Genomic DNA, 23784 nt, shown 5'->3' with positions numbered 1-23784 from the left:
AGAATGGCGGGCGAGAGTATGGGTACTATGTACTAGAAAGTATACGAATACCGGTAGGTATGAAGGATGCGGATGTCGCTGTATTGGGCATCGATCCTTGCATTTGAGTCGAGTGCGTCCAGAGCCTTGTCAAAGTTGTCATGAGCATCTCATGCGGACGGACGTGCAATCCCCTCCAAGGGTCGGTTGCGACTGGGGGTCCCGCAAGGCCGTAGGGTAGTTGGCGATGCACGATGCGCGATGTCACCAACCATGGGAAATACGGATTGCTGGGCCATTGAAACTGGTTGGTTCTTCAAAGAGAATATACAAGGACTATTGTCTTATCCCACACGTGTGCACAGTAGTGACGTGTGTACCGTTGTACCCGATCGGAACGAGTTATGTTTATGCGTGGCTGAAGACTTGTAAACCGAATGCGAATGCGATCTCCTGCAACTTTCAGCATCATGCTTGATGAAAATAAGACGAACAATCTAACCATCAATGCTGATCTCTCGTAATCGAAGTCGAGAAGTAGAGTAGCAACGTCATTTCAATTATTACGAGTTCTCCAAGGGGTAATAGAAGTATTATTGTTGGTAATCCGCAAATTAGCTAGCACCTATTCTTGAATACCTGCCCATCTGCATGCACGTAGAAGTTGCCCATACTGATAACATGATACGTAGAGGTTTCATAGAGAGACGTATAGAATGAATCGAAAATCTCATGGAATGGGTCGTTGATTCAAGACTACTATTGATGTGGTACTACATCTACTATCTTGATGCAGATATTATAGAGAAACCAGCGTTCACGAGCACTCTGCCAAGGCACGACTAGGAGGAATGTAGTCTTTACCGAAGCTCTCTTCCGATGAATATCCGTCAAAGTTTCATAGGTATTATAACCTTGCGCCAGTGCCAGTGGCACATCAAACAGGTGAATCCGCTATGGTGGTGAGTTCATCTCTTCCTTTCGCTACAAATCTTGATCTAACAAGATTCCCAGTAACGGTCAGCATACTGCCTTTTCAGCACTGTTTCATACAGTCGATGTTCGGCGGAGACCGGGGTTCGATTCCCCGTAGCGGAGCTATACATTTTATTTTTCTGTTTTTTGGGGAGGCGGGTGCGAACCTCCAAGACGGAATTTTTTTTTCCTTTTTCTTCCTCCCCTTCTTTTCCGTAGCTTTGTGCTTCTGGTTAGAGCCAAGCGAAATTAGGGCTGAGAAGAGGAAGTGAGGTGGTTAGTTAGTAATGCTTGAGAAAAACAAATTGAACATTTGAAGACTGGATTTGGAAATGAAAGTAGCATCATCTGAAAGGGAGGAGAGGATAACGAAGTGGTTGTTGCATTCGAGGTTTTGGTCTTACGAGGACTGCGCTGGCGAAGGCCAGGATAGTATTGCTGCTGCTAATGGTTTTGTGTCGGTGGTTGGCTGCTACACGAGGTTTCTAAGAAGATTCTCATATTGATTGCCCTTTACTTCTGCCATGATGGCCGATTCTTTACCTGCAACAAGAAGAATGTCCCGAAGTAGAGAGTGTGACTATGTGTAGCGCAGAAGTTGATGCATATAAAGGATATCTTAGCAGAGCCGTTGGAAGTGGTAGATAACTCATAACTCATAACTCATAGCTCGTAAATTTACCTGCACTTTAGCGATACAGCTTCACCTTTGGTCAGGATCAATTCTGCACGCAATCACCGTCAAACTCGGGTCTTGAAGAGATTCCGTAGTTGCTTAGCTGTGGCTTCCACCGTGCCACGCCCAGACCGAAAACGGACTAGCTTTCGAAGCTTTCGCGGGGTGAGAAGTAATTTCTACGGAGCCTTTTCTCATCATCTCTTCCTCACGACAAAGTCGCACGCCCCTCCCGACCGCCTTGCACAACGACTCCCCAAAGGCTACATGTCCAGCTCGTTGGTCTATGTTAATCTTGGGGACGTCTCGAAGTCAAAGTAACGCAGCTAAATCGGTATAGGCACAGGCACAGGCACAGGCACAACAACAAGCACTGGCAAGGCAAGGCAAGGTCGGGCCTTTGCTGCACAACACAGCATCCACAACTCTACTGTTATCGACTTTATCGTCGACCCCCCCCTCCCCAATCATGGCCCCCGCAACTGTCGCTGCGAAAGCCCTTCAGCAGAATCGCCCTCGCCCCCGACCCGTTGTCCCTGTTATCCCGCTGTCGTATATCCAAAAGCGTCAGCAGCAGCAGGCAGCCCGGGCTGGATCTAGAGAGCAAGCTGCCGCCTCTCCTCCTGTCTTCCAGGAATTCCGATCTCTATCACCCCCCGACAGCGAAATTACGCCACTTATTGCCAATGGCTCATCCGACGTACAGGTTTCTGAGAAGGCAGAGGCAGAGGAGGAGGTAGTTGAACCAGCATCGCCATCCGTAGCTACTACTCCTCTATCTGTAGCCACTACACCGTTTGCACCGCTGGAGGAGGAACACAATGCTGCTCCGAAGAACCAAAAGGTCACCGTCCAAGAAGGAACCCTTGGTAAGCAAGCACAAACTCATGTGCGGCCTTGGTCTCGAACATTATTGACTCTCAAAACAGAAGATGTGCGAGAGACATCCACCTCGATGTCACCTCCATCCGAAGGTCAATCCTCTGCGTCTCGGTCGACTTACCATATGCCTCCCGCATTTGTCCCTGCGAACCAAAGCCAAACCAATGGTAGCAACATGGCCTCTTACAACCAGTTGTACTTAGATGTGCATTACCCAACACACCATCTGCAGCCTAATGGTGGAACTATCATGCTTGGTGGCTTTCCTGAGTCGGCGAGATCTTCTCCAGCACCTCCTCAATTCAACCCACAACAATACCCCCAGATGGCCGCTTCTGCTGATGGCGGATATCGATCTCAGTTCCCGACCAACGGTCATGCTCATACTATATCCAATGGCTACCATTCCAATGGCACGCCTTCGGCTCCCCCAGGATTCTTTCCACGTGAAGATGGCCTCGTTGGTTTTCGTCGACCACCACCATATGGAATGTCAGATGGTTTCTCCTCTTCTACAGCTCCCATAGGTGACCAGCAGCGTATGAGCCAAGATCCGTCGACTCCGCACAGCTTTCATGGATCTCAATCGTCGGCTGCCAATGAACAAGATAGTGGTCCGGCCTTCTACAGTCAATACCCCACCGCGGTCATCTCAAACGGTAGCAATGGTCACATTGAAGATGTTCGCCTCCTGCAGAATGCACGACCAAAGTTCATCCCTCCACCTGTTGCCCCGTTTGGTACCTACTTCCCTGATCAGCTTGATTCATGGCACTATTACCTGCAATCTCAATTCAGCAGACCTGAATTCGCGAACTACATATTTGAGCTTCGCTACTCCGATAACCGTGCTCCACCACTACGCATTCCTGGACATGGCATTCTCTTCGCCCAAAGTGGTGTGCTGCGGACTCTTATGCAGGCTTGTGAAGGTCACGATGGTCAGGCACTCCCAACACTTCTGGTCGAGTCTGAAGATCGCTTCCTGCGTTCAGACGCTCTCTGGTTGGCACTTCAACGACTCTACGGAGCACCACTTCTGGAGAACGGCCCCAGCAGAGCTTACCCCTGTTCTCCTTTTGAGAACCCACCGGCTGATCCATTTGGATTTGCTCTCGGTTATGCAGCAGCTGGTAATCTTCTCGGTATGCTAAACATCTGCAACCGTGGAATGGAAGTTGCCGCTCAATTGCTCAGCTGGCACACCATTGAGAGGGCAATCGATCTTGCAATCGATGGTGGCCTCCACCCTCACTTCACAGCCGGGACCGGGACTCCTTATTCTCAGCACTCTGTGCCCACCTATGGCTCTGGTGTCATTTCCTTCCTTCACCACATCTTGCATTTCATCGTCTCAAACTTCCCTGCTGGATTCGCTTTGGACACTTCCGTTGGAGAGCTAGCAAACCATCGCCGACTCCCACTCGTTCCTCAAGCTGGCCAAAACTCTCGCCTTAGCTCTATCAAGTTTGGAGATCACCCATCCGAAGAGCATTTTCGGTCTAATCCCGAGAACCCTACCACTGCCACGCTCTCTAGGCTTCTGATCAATCTTCCATACGACCTCATCAAATGTGTGCTTGAATCCCCGAATTTGGGCAACGTTCAAGGTTGGGCCACCACTACTCTCCGACAAGAAGTCATGAAGGCCGTCGTCGGTGAACGTGAGAAGCGTCGCATCAAGGCTCTCGAGTCCCCACATGTTTCCAACGAGGAGCGGAAGTGCAATGGTAAGGAGTGGGAGATCGTTGGCTGGATGGAGAAAGTCGATCAGGTCTCGAAGGTACCCGGCAAGGATCCTGTTCCCACGATCACCAAAAGCTGGGTCGATTTCACGCTGCTCAACCAAGACTGAGAGGGCAGAGTGTATGGCCAGGCCAAACGAATAACGAAATTGGGTCGGGGTGACTTTTATAAATGTTTGATTATGGAGCACTGGCGTCGCAAATGGGGTGTTTTCCACACCAGCAGTTTCGCAGTAAGGGGTTCCTTTGCATACAAAAATGGGATGGTGTTTACTACGGGGTTTTGAATTCGTCTTTCGTCCGCCTGGTTTCTTCGATTTTCTGGCTACGTACCTGGCTCATGGACGTCGTTCTGCATTTCTGCGGTCGACATGTCTCTGAGCTTTACTTGCTAGATAGGGTGGGGCTTGGTGCGGAAGGTGATGACGGGCAGACACGCTCATGGTGGGGAGGGATTGCCCTCATAATGATGAGATGACCATAGTCATAGCTAAGCAGTGTAGCAGCTATGGAGCACTATGCTCGGTTTTCGATATGACATGTCCTCAAAAGTGAGATAGTTGACCCTTTTCATCGGAACCTCGTCCGTAGTCCCCATTCCGCCCAGTCATAAAACATTGTAATTTTTGGCGTAGACGAGCACTTCATTACCCGCCGTGATTTTTGGTGAGTTTGTATCGGTATGTGCTATCTATCTTCTCGGACTTCCTCCGGATTCCAACCATCTTTCATGCCAGGCACACGTGCTATATTTGCGCAGTACACACTTTCATGCTTCTTCTCTTCTTCCTCGTTTTGTTTTCAGATGTCGTTCCGTGATGCATACCAACCGACGTGATTCTACTTCCCATACAAGAAGGATTACCCTTCCTCCATCAGAAATATGGCCTGGCTGTTTCGTGGGTAGTAAACGGGTCGAGAGCGACCGTACGTCAGTTCACCAACCAGGCTTCTGTTGAGGGCACCCAAGTGCAATGACGGCATATCTAATGGTAGCAGCAACATTGTGGCTCCGTTGTGTTAAGAAAAAGAAAAGAAAAAAAACCAAGCCAAGTCCAGAAGGTAAGATCGGATGGAGAAGCCAGAAAGTTTTCACGGGTAGTCCGCTCACTACATACTTGAGAGTATCAATCTATCTATCTTTCTATCTATCTATCTATCTATGCTCCTCTTGGCTTGCGTAGATACGGTAGACGAGACAAGACAAGACCTACTCGAGCCACAGAAAGTAGCAGATAGAATCCGAGGCTGGAGTTGTTGGCGGGCAAGCCACGGGGAAGTGGTGTTTCGGGAGTAAATGTCTAGCCGTCGCATTCACGTCCCAACTTCTGGTACCGAACGAAGGCAATCCGGCTTCTGTCTCTCTCGTCGCACTTGACTCTCCGAGCCTGCAAGGCGTTATTGGTAGGTACATACCCGTATACCCCGTATGGTACCTATCTGCATAGAGGTGCTAAACTCGAATTCGCCGAAATATCAAGAGTCGTATGATAGACGGTACTCGATATTTCGGCGAAAACGTGCTGGCATTTGCGTCGTTGTACTACGTAGTATATGCCACTAGATCCGCGAGCCTGTTCCTTGCTCTAGAGGAGACCTAACCCAATTTGCAAGTCGCAAAATCCGGATTTGGCTTTCGGGCTTGCTTACTACGGGCCCGAGATTTGTTCACGGGGTCGTCCAGAGTTACCGGTACGCGCTTCATCGGAAGAGGGACGAGACGATCGTCGATGCAGAATGATGGGATAGGTAGGTACCTAGGTAGGTCTGGCGCTTTGGCGGACGTACCCGTATCCTCTGGTTTAAATGAGACCTTGGCAAGCCGTGCGCGGCAGAGACGGGCAACGGCGACAAGTGGCCGATTGGCAGGCCTTGATGACTTATAAATGCCAAGTATCGAAAATCCATACCGTAGCGTTTGAGCAGCTAAAGTGAATAGAATTGCATTGCTCTTATGTCTTGATATGCTAACATATCTTTGCTTATCTTCAGAACTCTATCAGAATTACTAGAACTAGAAGTATTAGAACTGCTTTTAAAAAATACTTGTTTGTAGCTTTTCAGCTAGGTTTAGTTTTAGACGAAGCGCCGCTAAAAGCGTTTTAAAGAGAAAATAAAGTGACGATAAGCTTGTTCTTGAAGTACCTATTACGTCGCGCGCGTAGTTGTCAAACCCTTGAGGGTGAGGTAACCAAAGGGTTTAAAGTGGAAATTTAAACTTTTGAGGCACCCTTAAGCTGTAGCAATTTGGGGTGGGGGGTGGGGGGAGGGGAGAGTACCTAGTAATACGAATAAGAAAGAAATCTATGACGATAGATAAGCTACAAACTCATATCGGACCGAATATACACGTATATCAAAACGGGATCGAGATTAACGAATACGAGCAAGTGCGGAAAAGAGATCTAATAGATCTAGTAAAAGAGCGCATTATTCGGAGCTTTGCGATAAACAAAAACGCCGAATTAACTGATATGCTAAGATCGTTTCATAAAGCTCGTAGAGAGAGCGAAAAAAAATATTGAGGTTGAGGAAAAGGAGCTACCAAAAAATCAAAAATTGCTTATAAAAAAGTACGAAGCAGTTGCAAAAGAGCTCGTATACGTATGTGAAGATGAAATTGAATATAAAGACTGATCGTAGGTAATGGAAAGTGTAAATTTGATTGCACTTGATACTCAAATCTAATTATTAAATTAAAATTAAAACAAAATAGAATCAAAAAAGGAACGAAAAGATTCAAATTCGCTTAAATTCTTGACCTTTACAAATTTCTCGACGTTGGATTCTGCTCGCTAAGTCATATTTTTCCCCGCTTCTCTACCTTAGTGACCCGACCGCGCACGGCTTGCCAAGGTCTCATTTAAACCAGAGGATATGGTAGCTCTCAGGGTATACGGCCTGCCCCAAGCTGCCAGGATATGAGGGATCTTGGAATGCATAGGTAGTAGTATATGTAGTAATACCTATACGATGCCAAAAACCAACCATCTGGTCTGAACCAGTCCTGGTATTCCCCGCTCGCTTGCGGGCAATCCGACTCCTGCATTTGAGAAACTGGTCACGGCCGTGATCGGTAAGGCTGGCTGGCTGACCTCTTCCAGCTTTCGACCTGCCGGAATCGAGCTCAGACAGCTTTACTCTTCTAGAAGCGCAATCCTGCATTTCTAGTAAGCAAAGCTTGTTCGACGAGATTGAACTGTAAGATTGTACATGCATGAGAGGGGGAAGACGCATTCCTCTCGTAAGAGAAACTCGGGATAAGCCAGGTAAGGATTGATACGCTCATACCGCATGACTAAGGAGAACAAAGCGAAGATGACGACCTTCCAAAGCTTACTGTGACATTCACAATTGGCTGAAAGCGAAAGCCGAAGAAGAGGAAGAAGAAGAAGCAGAAGGAGACGAATAAAGAAAGTTTAAAAGCGAACATGTTCCGGGTCCCACACACGTCTTCCGACCCGAAAGAAAGCTGACGGATCGCATGACTCGGATACTTAGGTACAGTATGACGGAAGCGACCCCGCGTAGTGGGAGCCGACATATATATAAAAAAATAAACCCCTCGCTTACGACAACCCAATTCCCTCCAGAGGAAACTGGCCTTTTATTTCACACCCACAGCGAAGACCCAGAAGGCGAGAGACCAGAAGAGAAGAGGAGGAGGAGGAGAAGAAGAAGAAGAAGAAGACGCCATGGCAGACCCTTCACTCTACACCTACCCTTCTCCGCTAGCGGGCTACGAGGACGCCACTCTTCTCCCCAACGAGAAGGCTGAGGATGGAAAGAGTAAGTAAACAAAACAAGACAAAATACAAAACGGCCAAGAGAGAACGAAAGGAATGGAAAGGAAAGGAAGAAAAGAAAAGAATCCCCCAAACCACCCACTCACTCCCTTTACCAACTCCACGGCTAGAAACCAGAGATACACAAAGAAAAAGAAGAAGAAGCAAAGAGGAAGATTGACTGACTGATCCGCCCCCCAATCACAGGCATCGCAAACCCCCAGACAGGCATCCTGAGTAAGAGCTACGAGCGCTTCACCGAGCCCCTGGACAACGGCATCCGAGGCGCCTTGTACGTCCTCCTCCCTTCCACCTCCCCCTCCCCCATCTCACCTACTTCTTCCCGACGAGACGAGGTGGGAAAGCAAAGCGAAGCAAGAAAGGGGGAGAAAGAAAAAGAAAAGTGCTGGCCGACGCTAATGGAGAGCGGGCACCCTTCGTAGCGACGTCCACATCTACTACTTCCAGGCCAACCCTGAACAACTGCAGTTCGCCAAAGAGCTCTGGACGAGGATCCGTCTCGAATGTACGATTACTCCCTCCTTCCTACTCCCATTCCCGTCTCATCCTTCTTCCCTTCATCCTCCTCTATTCTCAAATCAGCTCTCTCTCCCTCTGTTTCCATCCCAACTCAAACCCCCGCCCCCTTCCCCCCAAAAAACCCAATAATTAACAAACCCGGATGCCACCCAGTCCCCGAACTCCGCATCTACACCTTCTGGGAGCAGCCCATCGGCCCGCACCCCATCGCCATGTTCGAGGTGAACCTCTTCACGCCCGCCCAGTTCGGCGCCTTCATCCCGTGGCTGGTCATCAACCGCGGCCCGCTGAGCGCCCTGCTGCACCCGAACACCGTCGACGCCCAGGGCCGCGAGCTGGACGAGTACCGCGACCATACCCAGCGGGCCACCTGGCTCGGGACCCCGGTTGTTTTGGTAGGTCACACACCACACGTACACACAAGACACAGGGAGATGGATGCTCGTTTCTTTCCTATCGGGGGTGAGAGTGAGGTTGAGGAGAAGAGGGGGAGGCTGGGGGGGGGAGGGGGGGGGGGGGCGGGATGGGGAGATGGAAAGGGAAATGCTGTGCTGTGCTGCGCTAACGGATGTGTGTGAAACAGGATCTGAGCATGTTTCGGGAGCGGGAAAAGAGAGAGACGGGGATGAAGAAGTAGGGGAGCGCGAGGCTGAGGTAGTTAGTGAAAGAGAGATGGAAAACGGGGGGCGCATAGCTAAGGAGTATCGTATACAGTATCGAGAAAAAGCGAGGACGCATCTTCCTCCGGAACCATTCTTGAGAAACTGCTCGCCATTAAGGATTGATCTGTGGAAATATCAAGCGGAGCTTATAAAGTGCTGACCGCAAAACTGGAAACACGGAAGAGAAGAGGGAAGAAATCATTCTCTTTATAGAGCTCGAGTTGGTATCACGCAGCCTCTTTCGCGCTTCATCAGAGTCACCGCAACATTTCCGCACACTGTGAGGGCAGATACCCAGTTGCGTTCCCACCCATATGCAATCGCTGTCATTCAACATAAAATTCCATCCGTCCATCCATCCGTCCATCTAAAGCCCCAGTCAAGTGCCCAGAGCCAGCAAACGCCCGCAATGACCGTCAAAAGTCATGATCAAGCCAGCGTCTTAGTTGAAAGCAGCGCCGTTTGGCTCAATATCCATAGGACTTCCGCCACCGTTTGCCCGTCGAGTTTTTCGAGTTTGTTGTCGGGGTCGAGGTTGTGCGCCGATGGTATCATCCTCTTCGCTGTCGTCGGGGTGATCGGCGTGGAAAATTGCAGCCTCATCTAACTCTGTGACGTCGGTAGGACGATCTCTCAGCCAACTCATTCTTGGACCACTGCGAGCACGTTCCGAGACTCTGAATCCGTAAATTTTGGGCTCGTACATGTTGCCGGGGCCAAGACCGGGCGCCAGGTTGGAAGCGCTCATGCCGTTGATCTTCTCCTTTTCATCATTGTCGGCAGCTTGTAAAGCTCGGCTGTTGTGGGAACCAGAGATAGGCTCGCCCTTCTTGGAAAGGTCGTAGTCGGGGAATGTCATGAGGAATAGAGCTCCGAATGTCCGGCCAAAGAAAGCGCCATCGACAGTCTGGAATCGAGAGTTGGGAGGAACGTAAACATCCAAGCAGGAAGGGCAGAACAGCTTTACGGTGTCTTCACCTGGTACATCGGACAACCCTACAGGTAGTGTGCGGGTTCCTCCACAGTGGGTGCGAGGGCAAACGCCGAAGTGTGTAAGCTCGTACTTTTCAGACATTTGCTGGATACCGGCGCGAGAGCAGATGAAGCGTTGGTGGATCAGCCCGTAGAGCATCTCGGCGGAGGATTCGATAATAGAGAGATCCGAGGCCATCCGGTGGTGTCTGCGTTCTGCGGCTGCTCTGCGGTTCGAGCGCTCCTCCCCTTCGATAGAATCGTCAAGTTCCTCATCCTCATCCTCATCCTCTTCCTCTTCCTCGTCTTCTGGCTCGACGTCTAGAATCATCTGAGGTATGTCAGCCCAGTTCCCGAGAGCAAATCCACGAATCCTACCTCCAAAGCCTCCTTGTACATGGCGACTTGTGTTTGTAAACCCGTGAGGTTGAAATCATCCTCGATAAAGTCTTCCGATATCTCCGCGAAGTACTCATGGCCGAGCAGCGAGCAGAACGAGGAGATCCATGACTCTGGTGTTCCTGAGGAGGTAGACATCTTGGCGTATGATTTGTGGAAACGGAGGCGTTCAGGAGTTACAATCTTGGGCTTGTGCCTGCGCTGACTAGATCTGGGACCAGCAGCTGCCTTGAATCCAAGCAAAGCCCGTCTGCCCTTTTCGATACCACAGAGGAAGTCAGTATCAGGAGGAAGATCGGAGAACTTCTGGCTAGGAAGGGGGTTCTAACCACAGAGAAAGGCAGGACAGGGATGTCAGCGGAACAGGTTTCGAGATTCGAGAGTTCGGATTCCAGGGCCCGTTCAATTGTTTCAATTGCTTCACTTGCTCCAGCCCATGCAATATCGCGTCCTTCGGGTGTGTCTTCGTTGGCGTTGGCACCGGGGCGCAAAGGGAGGACGAGGCTCTGGTTGATGGAGGACTCGTCGGCAGTCTCTCTTTGTCTCTCTGGCGTGTTGTTCCCTTGCTGTACCGGATCAGACTGGTGATTTAAGCTGGTAGTGATGGATCGTAGATAGCTCTCGCGCTCGCGGGTTGGGGTGCGGACTTGAGGCGTGTCTGAATAGTTGCATGCAACGACGGTGCTGCTGCCGGAGGAATCTTCAGGGTCCTCAGGTTCAAGGCGACTTCCAGTTCCAAGACCCCGCGGCTTAGTGGCCATTGTGGATATTGTGGATATTATGGATAGCCCTGCCAGATAACCGAAGATATGCCGGTGGGACTGATTGGGCTAGGTACCGAGCATTAGCTTGGGTAAAGCTGTGAAGGCACTAAGGCCATTCTTGGCTAGACTGGATTTATCACGACCATCCACATCTACAGACTACAACAGTCCATGTTTACAACTCCGTATATATTTTATATATACAAAGACCATACAAAGGCCGGCGCTTCTTAACTTGCATCCTCTTGACCTCGAATTACTCGGATTCTGGCCAGTTTGCACGTCAACAAGTGCTGAGCTGGACCAGGCCCTACTTTCTGATTGTACATGCTCCGTCGACCATCACAACTGAGAATCGAGATGTCACTTTGGAGTCATAATCGGTTGAACATTTACATGATATTCTCACCCCAGGCTCAGATGGCCGGCTGTTCACGAGCACCCAACTATCCATCATCTCCGACCCGCAGCCCCAGCAAAACCACAAGCATCCGCCCCCGCCAGATATTCTAGTGCCACAGGCCTGCTGAGCTACAAGCACCTCCCGCCTTCCCACACTTCAATCCAATATGATACAAACTATCCCCGTGTCGAGGGTTTCCATGTGCCCAGACTCCAACACAAGATAGTACCAACAGAGAAGGAGAGACATAAAGACATAGTGGACTACCTTCCTTGCTGCTCCACCTGAATAATTCTGTGTGCGAACACCGGGTCATAACGCACCCCAAGACATACGTCAATATATGAAAAAGATGAGACGGGCCTGGCAAACGCCACGTTCTCCTTCTTCTCCGGAGCATCTTGAGGCAGATAAACATCGCAAACTCGTAAAAGAACAGTAAAGCAATGGTTACTTTGTGTAAAGACCATCTGAAGTTCCAAAGCGCAAGGCAGTGCAATGGAGTGCAATACATGGACGCAGGGAATTTTAGATGCCCAAGGGTATATATGTGTCAAGTAAAGACTTCCCTGGAGAGAAATTGTAATGAACTAAAACATGGCACCCTCGACACGGCGGAGAGGAGGGCCAGAGCCGGCTGGGAAGGTTTCTGGCATAGGTGGGCTTGAAGCAGCGTTGGCCGCTTGTCGAGTGCGAGCGTTGAGGTTGCCGCCTTCGCTAGAGCTTTTACGAAGTCTTCCACGGGTTTTCGACTTGTTCTCGCCTTCATCAGCAGAAAATGTGGACATTTCTTCGGTTGATTGGGTCGCGGCTGGCATCGGTTGAACCTCGTCGTCATCGCGTCTGCCCATGAGTCCTCCGAACATGGTTCGTGTTTGACGACGCTTGGGGTTAACCGGAGGAATTGGTGGCGCATTAAGCTCAGTCCCGTTCGTAAGAGACAATGCAGAAGGGAGATTGACAGTCGGCATCCTAGACGTTGAGGATATGAACTTTGGTTCTGAGATGTCGGATTTGTTGATCGATTTTTTGCGCGCTGTAGGCCGGGCTGGACCTTGAGGTTCTTGAGATGCCGGTGTGTTGGTTCCAGATCCGGCTGGTGAAGGCTGCGACAAAGCTGGAGTTGCGTTCGCGACAAACGGTGCGCTTGGCGAAGGTCTCGGCGAAGAGCCAATATCAAACCCCTCCATGTTCATTGGAAGGGACGGCTTTTGCTCAAAGTACCCTGCAGTCGTAGATTGGCTATTGCTTCGAGTCATCATCGGAGAGTGGAGGGGAGATGGCGACGCGGGAAGTCCCACGCCAGGAGGAGGCTTGGGCATGAGACGTGTTGGAGGGTAGAGTCCTCGATCCTCAAGTTCAGCCTGGGTGGTACCTTCAGCCATGCTCGGGCCCAGATCGTCTCTGCGAGTGCCAGTACGGCTCTTAGAGCGCCCGCAAGATGCGTCGGATCCGGATCTGTCGCGAGAAGCATTCGAAGGAGCAGTAGACGGTGGCCGCGATGCAGAGCGGCTTGCACCCCTAATTTCCTTGCCTTCTTGAATAGTGCCTCCATTTCGATTGGTGTATGTCACGGGGGGAGGTTTCCGGTCTCGACTTGGAGTACGATGCGGAGGTGTCATGTGAGTTGCAGCGGCCTGCTCTTGATAGCGGGCACGAGGCTCCACCCTTGGATTTTCCATCTGATTGTCCAATCGAGAATTCTCCACCCGAGAGCGGACCGAGTCTTCCATGCGTGAGTTCTCAATGCTCGAGTTTTTTTTGACCCAAGAGTCATCTATTCGCTGAATCCCTGGCCTTGGCCTGTCTCCCTCCTTCCGCTGAGCGGGCCAGCCCTGGGTATCTCCCTGGCCTGCCCTCCGCTGATGTCTCATGGTAGTTTGTCGTTCTCGGTCAGGTTGAGCAGCTTTCCGCGCCTCTCTGTATGCTATGTCCTGGGGTGGTGTCGACTCAGAGCCGCATACCGGCTCCGGTTCTTCATCTTCCTTTGTCCAGGGACAGTCCTCAAATCGAGGGTTCCGTGGAGATGGCGACAACCCAGACCCACTGCTGATGGTTGCGTTGCCGATTCCCAGTAGCTTCATGGCTATGGACGTACCAGCTTCCTTCGGTCTGGGAGCCAGAGATCCTTTGCTGGTCTTGGTCTTCAAGAGTCCTAGCGCATTGGTCTTGGCCTGATGGGCATCCTTGGGGAAATCTGACGGATGGGGTGGCATGGGACTCGTTGATCGACTTTCGCTCTCCTGCAAGCTTTGCATCACCTCTTGGACCCTGCGTTTTCGTGATGCAAGCTCATTCCTGAACTCCTGTTCTTCCTTCTGTGTCTCCGTGCTTGCCTCTCTAGTATGACGACTCTCCGTTGCTCTCTCCCAAGAAGCCTTGCCAGAATCGTCTATTTTGGGTAATCGCACGAAACCGGAACATGGTGTTGGCGAGGTAGCTTCTTTATCCACAAGGTTGGCAGTAGTATCCTCGCCGTAGTTTCTCTCCCGATCCCAGTCATCATTCTCCCAAGGGTTGTCATTCGTGCTGTACACACTAGAAGGAGCTGACACCCGAGAATCTGTTGGGAATCGGGACACGGGGCTCGCTGATGGAGTAGTCCCATATACCGAAGAAGTATTGCTGTCAGACCTCAAATGAGACCGCACCAATCCACTCAAGCCAGCTCCAGGCAAAGTGGGCGAGTCGACCGGTAGCTGCATGGAACGTACTGAATACGGCCGCATATTTGCCGGGATTAGCGCAGGGATAGGAGCAGCATTACTTTGATCCACGCGCTGCCGGTTTGCAGGATGTTGTGATTCATCAGGTCGCTGAATCCTAGACCGCTGATCTTGGAGAAACATCTGAGACAGGTCGAGCGGTTTGGGGTAATTCTTATGCCTGGATGGCTCTGTGCTAAGGTCATTAGAAGGGGCGGAGGCACTCTCTGGCGATTCCAAGAAGATCCCTAAACTCGTAGCCCCATTTTCTACTACGGAGCGCTTGCTCGTTGGCGAACCAAGGATACGATCCTGAGTGAACAACGCCCCTCGCGCCGAGGAGTTAGACCTTGATCTAGGTGGTGCGTGAGTAGCCTCAAATTCGGCTCTCTTTATGCTTTCCAACTGTTGCTCCCGCTGCTGATGCTGTTCTTTCTGGGGAATCAAAGCTCGTGGGACAGAGTTCTTTCTCGGAGGCGGAGGAGCTTCTCGATCTTGTTGCATTTGGATCTGTCTCTGTGAGAACTTGAGATCGTCGTATGCAGCGGGCTTCGAAAATGCACCCATTGCTGTTGCCTTGCCCCGGTCGTTTGGCTGTAAAGGTAGGACCCCTTGCCTATCGTATTCTGTCATGGGCGGACTGAGTGGAGGAGAAGCCATTCCGTACGGTTTGGAACCAGCATTGCTGTTTTTTGGTACTCCAAAGTCAAAAGTTCCCATTGTCGTGCCACTAAGTGGTGGGCTCGCAGTTTGCAAGTTTGGCAAACTTTGTTTTCCAGTGATCGATCGTTCCCATCGATCTGCAGGAGCCTGGCCATAGATAGGCGAGATTCCTGTAGGTGGTGTATTGGCGCCCAGCGTGCGTTGTCTCGTCAAAGTGTCAATCCTGTGCATAGCAGAAAACTGCTGTTCATGCAAGTGATTGTCGAGTCCAGTCTCATATAACCTTCGAGTCTTGGTTGCCGATCTCTCCAGTCCTGCGTTCCCAGCCTTAGCGGGTGTGCTTGGAGCGTGCCCTCCGTTCAATGAAGGCGTCCGTTGCGAGGTGAACGAGGTAGCGGCCGTAGAGCTCCGGGTGATCGATGGGCCAACTGAGGATGTCGTGGATGACGTCTCTCTGTTTCGGTTGTACCCAGGAGGTGGTGGTGACCTAGGCCGTGAAGACTCTGCCTCCACTTCTTCCAGCTGGCTCTCTTGCTCCTTCGATTCCCTTCCCTTTTCTCGGATCTTCTGAAAGGCCGATTGGCTGACATCGTTATCATATAACGCCCTATTCCCCATCATTATCTTCTGTCGGCCACCAAAGAGATTGTTGCTTTCCCCAGGTCTCGCTCTACTCATTATGCCCCCATGTGTCGAATCGGCATCTGACCCACACCACTCCGATCCCAATCCAGCGAAAGATTCCGTCCTGCCGTAGGCAAATGGGGGTCGTACCGCGCCGTTGATGGAAGAAACCTCTGCAATATCTGTTAAGTTCTGAGCTGAGAAGCTGAAGTCGTTACATCTCAATTGGGGTTTGGAAAACAAAACGCTGTCGTCACTCGCTTTTCCAACCTTCGACTCCGGGTCGTCTTGTTCACGAAGCATTGAAAAGCGGGCTGAGAGACCGCTCATCAAGAGACTTGTCCGAAAGTCTTTCGTGGAAGGAAGGGCTGTCGAAAGATCAATCTCTGGCTTTGGTTCTGGTTCTTGGGCTTTCTTCCCTCCAAGCCTGAACGTCTTCGAAGCCTTCACAGGCGGCGGTGGCCCATCTGAATCGGTTGAAACCCTGACAAGTGTGTCTGGTGCCGCATCTTTGGCTTTCCTCTTCGCCCGGAAACGATTCATCCTGATTATCTGCTTCTCCTACCGGCGCCCCCCGAACAGTGTGGATCCTGAAAGTTGGGTCGATCGCAGAAGCTCCGAAGAAAGATTGCCGGCAACAATTATCTGTGAGCAAGCTCACAAGCTTGACCCGAGCTTCTCTAGCGCACCGACGTATTAAATGGTCCACGGAAGCGGGCAACAGCGAAGCCTGTTCGTAGATTCAATAAGCAGCTCTGAGAATGTAAACAGAAGCAGCCACTTACGTGGTGATAACAGACCAGTAGTTGGCGCGGCTAATTCAACCCCAGATCCAGTACAAATGGCCCACAATGTGAGGTTCGATGTGATTCCTTTTCTCAAGAAAATGGTGCACAAGGTACTCGTGCATCAACGATGAGAAGCAATGCTGAGCTCACGTCGATGTCAACGGGGTTTATGGTTGGAGCTGGAAATGACTGCTACGGGCCCCTTGGTTCAATATTGACGCGGTTGGGATCGTATATTGGTAGGCAGAAAGTTTCCTTCGGGATCTCGAGCTCCAGGTCTCTTCTACTCGGCCGCCGTCGGCAGCGGTTGATCGGTGGGTAGCTGCAACGGGAGAAGAATCTTCGCGCGTCGGTGTTCAAGGGCGGGATGTGATTCGAGCAAGGAGGACGCGTCGAAGCCAGCCTGAAGCTGGACGGCTTGATGCAGAAGAAGCTGGATGGAAGGTTGCTCCGCGATTCGTGTGACAATGCATTCAGGAGTGCAGTGAACAATTGGGGATGCTGGAAAAGCTGCGGGCGTAAAGGAAATACCCCGTGTATTGTTTGCAAACAGGAGTTTCTGGAGAATACCGGCGGGTTGTTCGACCCGAGTCTCTGGTGGTGATTGAATGAATGAATGACGGAATGAGTGAATGAGTAGATGAATGAGTGACTGAGTGACTGAGTGACTGAGTGAATCAGTGAATGAGTGAAGGGGTGAATGAGTGAATGAATGAAGCAGGGGATGGTGAGTATGGGTCGGCGGAAGGAGTATCCGTAGATGGCCTGGATTCCGCTGCTCGGAGGCTGGCAGGAGGAGGTTAGTAGGCAGAAGTGGTGATTGGTACGAGGAGAGAAGGTCGATGCAATTGAATGCAAAAGAAAATGCAGAAGTACGTTGTCAATAGAAGATCAGGTACGGGGATCAGGGGATGGGGGGGTGGATTGGGTTGGTTGCTTTGGTTGCTTTGGTTGGTCGGTTGATTGGTCGGTCAGTTGGTCGGTTCTGCTCTACCTAATAGTCCCGTGCGGGATGGGGGGGGGGAAGGTCGGTGGCATGAGCAGGGGCACTAACGGTAGGTAGGTAAGGTAGATATTTGATATTTGATATTTGATATTGGATATTGGATATGATATCCAAACATGGACTACCGCTACGATGTAGGGCATAGTATGGTCTAGATGAAATTGGAATTGCTACCACCTACATCACAGTCTGGAATTGGAATTGGAACCGGAATTGCTGCTGGATTCCGAATAGCCTCCGTGATGATCAGCAATCAACAACAGCTTGTGCAGCTCACTACCTAACCCTGGTACCGAAAGTCTGTGGTCGGGCCTACGACTCAAGGCGAGAGGTGACGAGGTCCCTCTCCTTCTCTCCCTCTTCCTCTCCCTCTTCCTCTCCCTCTCACCAGGGAATCCCTCTCGGAAATACTACTACCACTCCCTACCAACAGCGCACAACTCGCTCTGGTCTGAGCACACCGAACCAGCTGAGCAAGGGACTGCCTGCCTGTAGGATTTCTGGCTACCAAGAATAGAAGAATAGGTAGGTAGGTAGTCGTCCGTAGTACCGTGCCGTACCGTAGTGGTTGCAGTGGTACCGGTACCTAGTAGTACTTACACAGGTAAGAACACAGATAAGTAACGCATGCTCCATCCATTCCATGTACTCGGGCGCGTCAAACGCTGCTTCAGTCAGTGGTTTGTCTCAGCTTGACCAACTTTGACCATCACTCAAGCCGGCCCCGAGCTACGCCTGGCAACTGCCGCGTATCCTCTGCGTAGACTGTGGACTGTCGACGGTAGACGGTAGACTGTAGACTGTCGGATGCAGACAGACAAGCCAGACTGCAACTTGGCTTCTGTCTCCTGAGCCTTGTATCTGCAAAATGGATTTTTCTCCTTGTCCCAGACCCTAGATGGAACCCCCTAGATCCCTTCTCCGTGGCCAAGCGCTCTGGATCGATCTCAGCAGCTCTGTTTTGCCCTTCCCTCCAAGTCTTGTTTTCTTTTTTGTCGCACGCGTAGTCCTGGAGGATTATCATGGGTTATTACAGTACCTACCTACCCATTGTTGCAGCTTTGTCGTCCAGTACTTTTGATAGAGTGGCATATCGCTTCACTGGCCCCCAAATCTCGGCGAGAGCTCATTCTCATTCTTAGGATGGTGACTCTTCACATTCAGAAGATCATGTCAACAATAACAACAACAACAACAACAACAACAACAACAAAAACAGACCAGCTCAAGCGAGTCATCCACACCACCTGTGACCCGCCATCCCCACCCCCCGCCGACGGAGAATTTGTGTTACGTTTCACTACGAAAATCGCCTATACTACGTACAGTAGAGCCTGGCTGCATCTCCGTACCCATCCCAAAGAACAGATGGCCGGTCTACTCAGTGCACACTCCATACACAGTCCACTCCTGACCCCACCGTTGTCGCAGGAGTTCAAGCTGGCGACGACGAGAAGGGCTGGCTGCATGATATCTCACTCGACCAGCCAGGGGCGGGTCAAGTCAAACGGTGCGTGCGTGTACCGGTACTTGCCACTGGGCCATACAGTAGGTGTAGTACTAGTACTACTACTACTACTACTACTACCGGTACTACTACGTACTTGTAGTAGGTAGTACTTACTGTACAGTATTAGAGTTTGCCTGCAAGGGATCAGCCTTGCGTGCTGCACTTTGCGGAAACGGCTGCCGGAGAGTAGTGTGAGATGCTTCTTCGTACCTGGCGCTTATCTGGATGTGGCCGCCACTCCCCGAGTCCTGAGGTCCGGGACGGCTGAGGTTCGCGAGAACTCTGTGTGTAGGAAAGCAACGGCACTGGTGGTCTACCTACCTACAACTACCGGTAGGTAACTACTCCGTACTATCTACTACAGTAAGTAAGTACCTACTTCCTTTCCACCTGCAATTCTGCATCGCTCCAAAGGAGCCCGAAAAGGAGGCCGAAAAGCCTCCGCACTCGGAGATGAGATGACCAGCCGGAGATGTCCAACGAACGACCCGATCCTGATCAGTCTCGGTCCAACCCTTGCCGTCAGCCAGCCAGGTCTCAAATCCGTCTCCGTTCCGGAATACTGTATGTAACCTTGGTTCACGTGCTCGAGACCCACGCTTTGCAAATTGATCCTCAAGTTGATCAAGTTGACAGCTCAACTATTCTCCGCAAGCGAGCTCACAAATCTCATCCCATTCATTCGCTACTCCGTACTCCGTAATCCAGATGCAACCATAACACCAGATGAATGCAAATTCCAAACCAGATTCATCTAATGGTAACGCCTTCAGACCGTCGTCACTCGTACTATTATTGATCTGATCTCACAGGCCAGAACGGCAACTGGCAACTACCGCATGTATGACAGTTGATTGGTGGCTCCCAAATTACCTCCTTCACTGACGACCTCGGCTTCTCTACCGGATCCTCTTTTAGAAGATGAACAGAACAAACGCCTCGGGCATCACATTTGTTTCGATCTCATTCTCTCCTCCGAAAGTACGGCGTAGGTAACCCAAAGCCCAGCACACAACCCGTGCTCCCCAACGCCGCAACCCCCCTTCTCTACGAACCCTGCCAGCATCATCTCCGCAGCTGGCTCTCCCCTTCCTGGTGTGCTGGCCAACAAATCCAATATATATTTACATACATATCTATAGATGTCGCGGCTTAATACTCTTATCGTGCTCACAGCTCTCCTCCTAGAGTGCCAAACGGATCCAAGCACGGCTCCAGCATTCTTCGCCTCCTCCTCAACCATCCCAACCCCCTTGCCTTATGATGTGACCGCTAATCCATCCATTCTTTCTCCTCGGCCACCAGCAGGCGTTTACTTACGTTTGCTTCGAGAGGTGATCGGCGCAGAAATCTATCAATTTTTATTAATGTTATCGTTTTGTTATTATCGTCGTCGTTATTGTTTTTCTTCTTTTTGTTCGCGGGGAAGCGAGGAACCAAGCCATTACATAGACGGGAAGATGGGACGTTTTGACACGCCAGAACGTAGATGAGAGTCGAAAGAATCCAGTATAGAATTGAGCCAACCGCAGGTGACTATCTAAATACTGGAGTAACCAGCCTCTGGCATATTGACGACGAGATAATAATGAGAATTCTTGTCGACCAATCTCGCTTAGGTCATGCTATTCTCTTACGTTGTATATCTGTTTGTCCATCTTTGCTATATATCGATCATTGCTTGTTCGGCTGCATCCTAGTGAGCTGCACAGATGCGAGCGAGCATCTCCGTTTTCTTGATATGCCGTATGTATGGAAAAGAGGACATTTGCAATGCACACTCGTTTCATGTCTCTCCAGTAAGCATCGGCAGTAGGCTGCTATTCGGCAATCCCCTTCATCGCAAGTCAGAACTCGTCCTTCCCAAGGAGAGGGTTGGAGAGAGATATAGGTGTTGCGATATCGGAGGTAAGTGTTGGCGGTCGATATTGGTTTTGTCTTACATGTTGCAGCTATGTTTGCACGCCTTTTTGGATACTCTACTACCTTGTGATTATTGCTCGTGTTGTATCTTGTATCGAGGCTACCATTCTGCTCCTCGTATCTATCTACTCACGGTGAACGACTCTGGCTCAAGTGATTGTAGATATATATGCCTTTCAAAAAGTGACCGGACATTCAAACTGCTTCAGTGGCTCTCGATTTCTGTCTGTAGCAAATGGAAGTTCTTGCTCCTCGCTTCTGTCCATAGCCGCCGCCATAGCTCGAAGCTTGATAATCTCCTTGATAGTCATTAGATGTGAAAGATCGCTAATGTATGGGTAGCATTCGGTTAATAGAGACCGAGCCGAGTCCTAGGTACTTCTCGGGTAGATAGATGTAGCGTCAATAATGTCAACATCCACCAAATGTATTCATCATCCTATTCTAGCCTCGGTGCTACCCCCACACATCCATTAAAAGAGTTCCCGTCCAGAAGAAGTACTTACCTATCTTACAATCCATCTTGAATCACGTTCCTGCTATCCCCGAACCAAGCCCGCTGAGTAAGCGATAAAACTACTTTATTGACCTCTTGACCTCCACCATCGTCAAGTTCCATCCCCTCCTCCTCTGCCTCACTAGCATCAAGGGGCCACAAACCCCCATCGTGTCGAACTCCTCACCCACGCCCCCCAAAAAATGTCTCTTCCCGCCACCCTCACCATCGCCCTCCTTGCCCTCCTCCACATCTACATCATGATCCTCGAGATGTTCCTCTGGACCACACCACGAAGCCTCCGAGCCTTCGGCTTCAAACCCGATTTCGCCGAGAAGACCCAAACCCTAGCCGCCAACCAAGGCCTCTACGTAAGCCAGACAAACAAACAAACAAATAAAAGCGACCATACTCCCCTCTCCCCTCCCCTCCCCTCCCCTCCACCCAACCTCATCACCCCCGGGGAATTCCCCCCCCCATCCTTTCTTCCCCAAAGCCAGCATAATATCCCAACATGTCGAATATACTTTGTGAGTAGTATGCTACCTATGCTGACTCTCCCGCTCCCCGTCATCTAGAACGGTTTCCTCGCCGCCGGCCTGCTCTGGAGCCTCGTGCACCCGGCTCCCGAGGTTGGGAGGCAGCTCGGCCTGTTCTTCTCCGGGTGTGTGCTTGTCGCGGGGCTCTACGGGGGTGCGACGACGAATCGGAAGATTGTCTTTGTGCAGGCTCTTCCGGCTGGGGTGGCGATTGCTATGGTGCTTTTGTTTGCGTAGGCTAGTTAGGTAGGTACGTGTGGTGTTGGTAGTAGCAGGGAGGAGGGAAGGAAGGGCAGGAAGGGGTAGGGTGGGGGGGTGGGGGTTGGCTGGGAAGGGAAGGAGCAGAAATGTACCGAGAAGAGAGGAATTGAATTGGAGACAGGGGGGGTTCCAAAGTGCGAAGTCCAAAAGTAAGTCGGATCCGGTGCGGTCTGGGAGATGAGATCTATCTGAATGTCATACGGTCCAACTACCTGCTTGTTTTGCTTGACAGCTTGGAGGAAGCTTAGAAATGGACGGTGGTTTTGGGTACCTATCCACGTGTTTCTTCTACACCTTTGGACCCAAAGTTCAGATCCGGCTTGCCTACCTGGCAATGCATGCATCAATCAGTCTCTCGATCAGGATCGATGATTGGTGTTTCTGGGATTACGATGATATACGCTGCTTGGTGTATGGCTTTGATTTAACTTGAAGAGAACCTAACGGTATATGGCGGTCATCAAATCAATCATCCTCACACTCATAGTGATAGTATCGACGACATCCGCGTCGATGGGAAAATAGGAAGTAAGACCGACCAACTGGCCACGATCTACAAGCCTGTAAATTCTTCCCTAGTGACTAGAATGGTGCGGAGAGTGGATTGGTCGACGAAGACATTCCACAAGCGATCATAAGATGGATATCAGTGAGTCACAAGATCCAGACAGCTTTAGAGTCGTTAGGCAATGGGCTGTTGATTTTTTCATCGGTGTTATGTACGCGTCTCAAGAGTACATACCTACCTACCTACCTTGCATCCGCAAATACATATACATACTTCGCATGGCGAGCCGGATACCAACCGTCCACCATCACGATAGGAGAGGAAGTAAGCTACCAGAATAACTGATCCCCCCCATCCTGGTGATATCCTAGACGTCTACAACATAGATGGGTAGCCATCCTTCGAATCAACCAATCACACTGTTGCCGTTGTCGGATTTCAGATGCGCGCGTCTCCCAAGAGAACCCTCCAGCGATCAAGGAAGGACTCTCGCAACTTTGACTTGATGACGGCGATGCCTCCTCCTCGTCGGTAAGTAGTGTGCGACGATGAATAAATCTCTCGCTACGAGAGCAAATCCTAGGCGGGCTAGCTCCACGTCTGACGACTACATGGGAGTGAGAGGGTCGTGATCACGAGGGCAGCGTTGACGGATCGATCGCGTCCCTCTTATGGTAGGTACGGTCCTAGGTAATTGCTAATATAATATATAAAACCACCTTTCGCACCAAAACCAAAGGTCAACACCTCGAGGAAATCAAGAGTGCCCGGTGTTTGTTAATCCTCTCTTCAGGAGGGTAGTGAATCTGAGCCGCCAATCTTAAAAAATCCGATTACTGAATAGACATAGATAGGTATAAAAGATAAAGCTAAAGCCGGTCTTTTGTTCAGAGGCTTCTCTGAAAGTTAAGCTAAAGCCAACTTGTTGATACTTTTGCTTTAATTAACTCTGTTATATCCTAATACGTATAAGATTAAA

At 50.6% G+C, this 23784-nt stretch overlaps 6 protein-coding genes across 6 annotated transcripts; 4 read left to right on the top strand and 2 right to left on the bottom strand.

The window, feature by feature from the left end:
* Positions 1–2099: 2099 nt before the first annotated feature.
* On the top strand, positions 2100–4367 carry L3040_003215 (uncharacterized protein; the record flags this gene model as incomplete). The annotated part of the gene is made up of 2 exons (XM_066154380.1): positions 2100–2499; positions 2560–4367. The coding sequence occupies 2 exons, from the start codon at positions 2100–2102 to the stop codon at positions 4365–4367; spliced, it is 2208 nt and encodes a 735-aa protein (XP_066012349.1).
* A 3585-nt stretch (positions 4368–7952) lies between these two features.
* L3040_003214 (uncharacterized protein) lies at positions 7953–9219 on the top strand (the record flags this gene model as incomplete). The annotated part of the gene is made up of 5 exons (XM_007293767.1): positions 7953–8046; positions 8250–8334; positions 8486–8568; positions 8736–8977; positions 9166–9219. 5 exons carry the CDS (start codon positions 7953–7955, stop codon positions 9217–9219), a joined length of 558 nt encoding a protein of 185 aa, XP_007293829.1.
* A 467-nt stretch (positions 9220–9686) lies between these two features.
* L3040_003213 (uncharacterized protein) lies at positions 9687–11376 on the bottom strand (the record flags this gene model as incomplete). Its single annotated transcript, XM_007293768.1, has 3 exons — positions 9687–10547; positions 10595–10870; positions 10945–11376. 3 exons carry the CDS (start codon positions 11374–11376, stop codon positions 9687–9689), a joined length of 1569 nt encoding a protein of 522 aa, XP_007293830.1.
* Positions 11377–12372: 996 nt separating this feature from the next.
* L3040_003212 (uncharacterized protein) lies at positions 12373–16317 on the bottom strand (the record flags this gene model as incomplete). Its single annotated transcript, XM_007293769.1, has 1 exon — positions 12373–16317. The coding sequence occupies one exon, from the start codon at positions 16315–16317 to the stop codon at positions 12373–12375; it is 3945 nt and encodes a 1314-aa protein (XP_007293831.1).
* A 3219-nt stretch (positions 16318–19536) lies between these two features.
* On the top strand, positions 19537–20234 carry L3040_003211 (uncharacterized protein; the record flags this gene model as incomplete). Its single annotated transcript, XM_066154379.1, has 6 exons — positions 19537–19642; positions 19715–19777; positions 19827–19838; positions 19891–19919; positions 19997–20066; positions 20221–20234. 6 exons carry the CDS (start codon positions 19537–19539, stop codon positions 20232–20234), a joined length of 294 nt encoding a protein of 97 aa, XP_066012348.1.
* A 1466-nt stretch (positions 20235–21700) lies between these two features.
* Positions 21701–22273, top strand: L3040_003210 (uncharacterized protein; the record flags this gene model as incomplete). The annotated part of the gene is made up of 2 exons (XM_007293770.1): positions 21701–21868; positions 22076–22273. The coding sequence occupies 2 exons, from the start codon at positions 21701–21703 to the stop codon at positions 22271–22273; spliced, it is 366 nt and encodes a 121-aa protein (XP_007293832.1).
* Positions 22274–23784: the final 1511 nt, after the last annotated feature.

Source organism: Drepanopeziza brunnea, assembly GCF_022702325.1.
Source record: "Drepanopeziza brunnea f. sp. 'multigermtubi' strain 214-2 chromosome Unknown ctg4, whole genome shotgun sequence".
NCBI classification, from domain to species: domain Eukaryota; kingdom Fungi; phylum Ascomycota; class Leotiomycetes; order Helotiales; family Drepanopezizaceae; genus Drepanopeziza; species Drepanopeziza brunnea.
The sequence above is the reverse complement of the archived record's forward strand: the minus strand, read 5'-3'. Positions and strand labels throughout refer to the sequence as shown.